The sequence below is a fragment of the Uloborus diversus genome, chromosome 3, assembly GCF_026930045.1.
Source record: "Uloborus diversus isolate 005 chromosome 3, Udiv.v.3.1, whole genome shotgun sequence".
In the NCBI taxonomy this organism is placed as follows: domain Eukaryota; kingdom Metazoa; phylum Arthropoda; class Arachnida; order Araneae; family Uloboridae; genus Uloborus; species Uloborus diversus.
Window position 1 is genome coordinate 128,569,959 of NC_072733.1, and position 1,980 is coordinate 128,571,938.

General features: G+C 35.7%; 1 protein-coding gene across 1 annotated transcript; it reads left to right on the forward strand.

Annotated features, from left to right (window-relative positions):
• The first annotated feature begins 1,213 nt into the window (after positions 1–1,213).
• LOC129218943 (protein GVQW3-like) lies at positions 1,214–1,738 on the forward strand. The gene has a single exon (XM_054853262.1). It carries the CDS (start codon positions 1,214–1,216, stop codon positions 1,736–1,738), a length of 525 nt encoding a protein of 174 aa, XP_054709237.1.
• Positions 1,739–1,980: the final 242 nt, after the last annotated feature.

Below are 1,980 nucleotides of genomic sequence, written 5' to 3' on the forward strand. Positions count from 1 at the left end.
CCTGAAAAAAAAAAAAAAAATGATATGATACATAAACGGCAAAATTAAGCGTGGAATATTCATTCTTGACCAAAGAGTTCTATAATAGGGTAGAGGAACGACTCGTATACTGCTTCCATTGGCCGCCATGACCAAGCACGGAGACCGGTTTGAGAGAGATTAGAGTGGCAAGAACGGTAGTTTCGTTATGAAACGTAATGCAATTCAAGCGGCGATAAATGTTTTTTACTGCGTCAAATTGCTGATATTTTTCCTCAAGTGCAACTTCAAATGAAAATAACGATGGAATCTGCTGGGAATTTTTTTCAAATAATTTGAGGTTAAACTATATAAAAAGTTTTAATGAATGATGTATAAAAACATAATGCACCGACAGAATACAGTGATTTTCAACAGATAAATCGGGAAAATTTTAATCAGTACTCAAGAACGACAAAAAACTCTACATACTTTATTAAACAGATTATAAAATAGTGTTTAAATTGTTGGATCTTACTTCGTAACAGGGTTGATAAAAGTCAGGATTTTTAAATTTATATATAAAAACTCGGATTTTTTAAATTTAAATCGGATTTTTTTTATTTAAATAGAATTTTTGAAATGTAAATTTATTTAAATATACTATTTGATACTAGCAAGTTAAAATGCCCAAGTTAGATGTAAAATTAGATAATTCTTTTCCTATATATGGTTAAAAATTCATAAAATCAAAGTTTGAGTAATTCAGAAATCAGTAAAAAATAATTACACATCTGAGCTTGATAAAATCTTGCTACAATATAAAGTCCCATATCCATATGGGTGTATTTCCCAGACATGTTTTAACAGTCAAAATAAATAACACCTTTCTTTTTTCTAAGAAAAAAAAGGAAATAGTATGGAATTACATAAACTGAGAAAGAATAAAAATCGCGTAGAACATTGAATTATGCCCCCCCCCCTTTTTTTTTTTTTTTTGAAAAATAACACCTGAAATAAAATGCACGAAGAAAAAAAGGAAAGGATATGCTTCTTGTACGTAGTAGGGTCAAAAAGTTCCCGGAATAGTCGCTTACAGTCAAGTATTTGTTCGCTGGAAGGGAAATTCGTGTCTGGGAGGTTGGCATCACTGCTAGTGAAGGTCATATGAGGTTCAACAGGCAGATGTTGTTACTCTTGGGCTTGCGGTGTATTAATATTGTAGTCTCTGATTTATTTTTCGTCGAATTGTGTAATGTCGTTATTAGAGCAACGTGGCAATATTAAATTCTGTGTGTTGCTGGAGAAATCACCCTCAGAGACTCTTGAGATGCTGAGAAAAGCATACGGAAACTCTGCGATGAAGAAATCGGCAGTTTACGAGTGGCACAAGCGTTTCCTTGGCGGTCGCACAACAATTGAAGATAATGTTCGGACTGGGCGGCCTTCCACTTCCACTACAGATGACAATATTGAGCGCGTTCGAAAACTAGTGCGTGCGGACAGGCGAACAAACATCGATACTATTGCCTCCGAACTTGGTATTTCACTTGGGAGTGTTCACAGCATTCTTCATAATGACTTGAACATGCATCGTGTTTGCTTACACATGGTTCCGAAAATGTTATCCCCTGAGCAAAAGGAAATGAGAGTGACCATGTCCAGGGACTTGATTGGAATGGCTGATGCAGACGACAGCTTCCTGCGCAAAATTATAACAGGTGATGAAACTTGGTGCTTTCTTTACGACTCTCAGACGAAACGGCAGTCTGCTGAATAGAAGTCAAAAAGTTCACCCAGAAAACAAAAATTTCGCTTGGACAGAAGCCGGGGTAAAGTAATGTTGGAGGTATTTTTTGAATACCGTGGCTTGATTCATTATGAATTTATTCCTGAAGGGAGAACAGTAAATAAAGAAATGTACAGAGAGATCTTAAAACGGTTACGAGATTCAATTCGACGAAAAAGACCTGAAAAATGGGCAGAAAATGATTGGTTTTTGTTGCATGACAATGCCCCTTC

Bases quoted from the DNA above. Each gene is read 5' to 3' on its own strand.
- LOC129218943 (XM_054853262.1), top strand. From the start codon at position 1,214: ATGTCGTTATTAGAGCAACGTGGCAATATTAAATTCTGTGTGTTGCTG.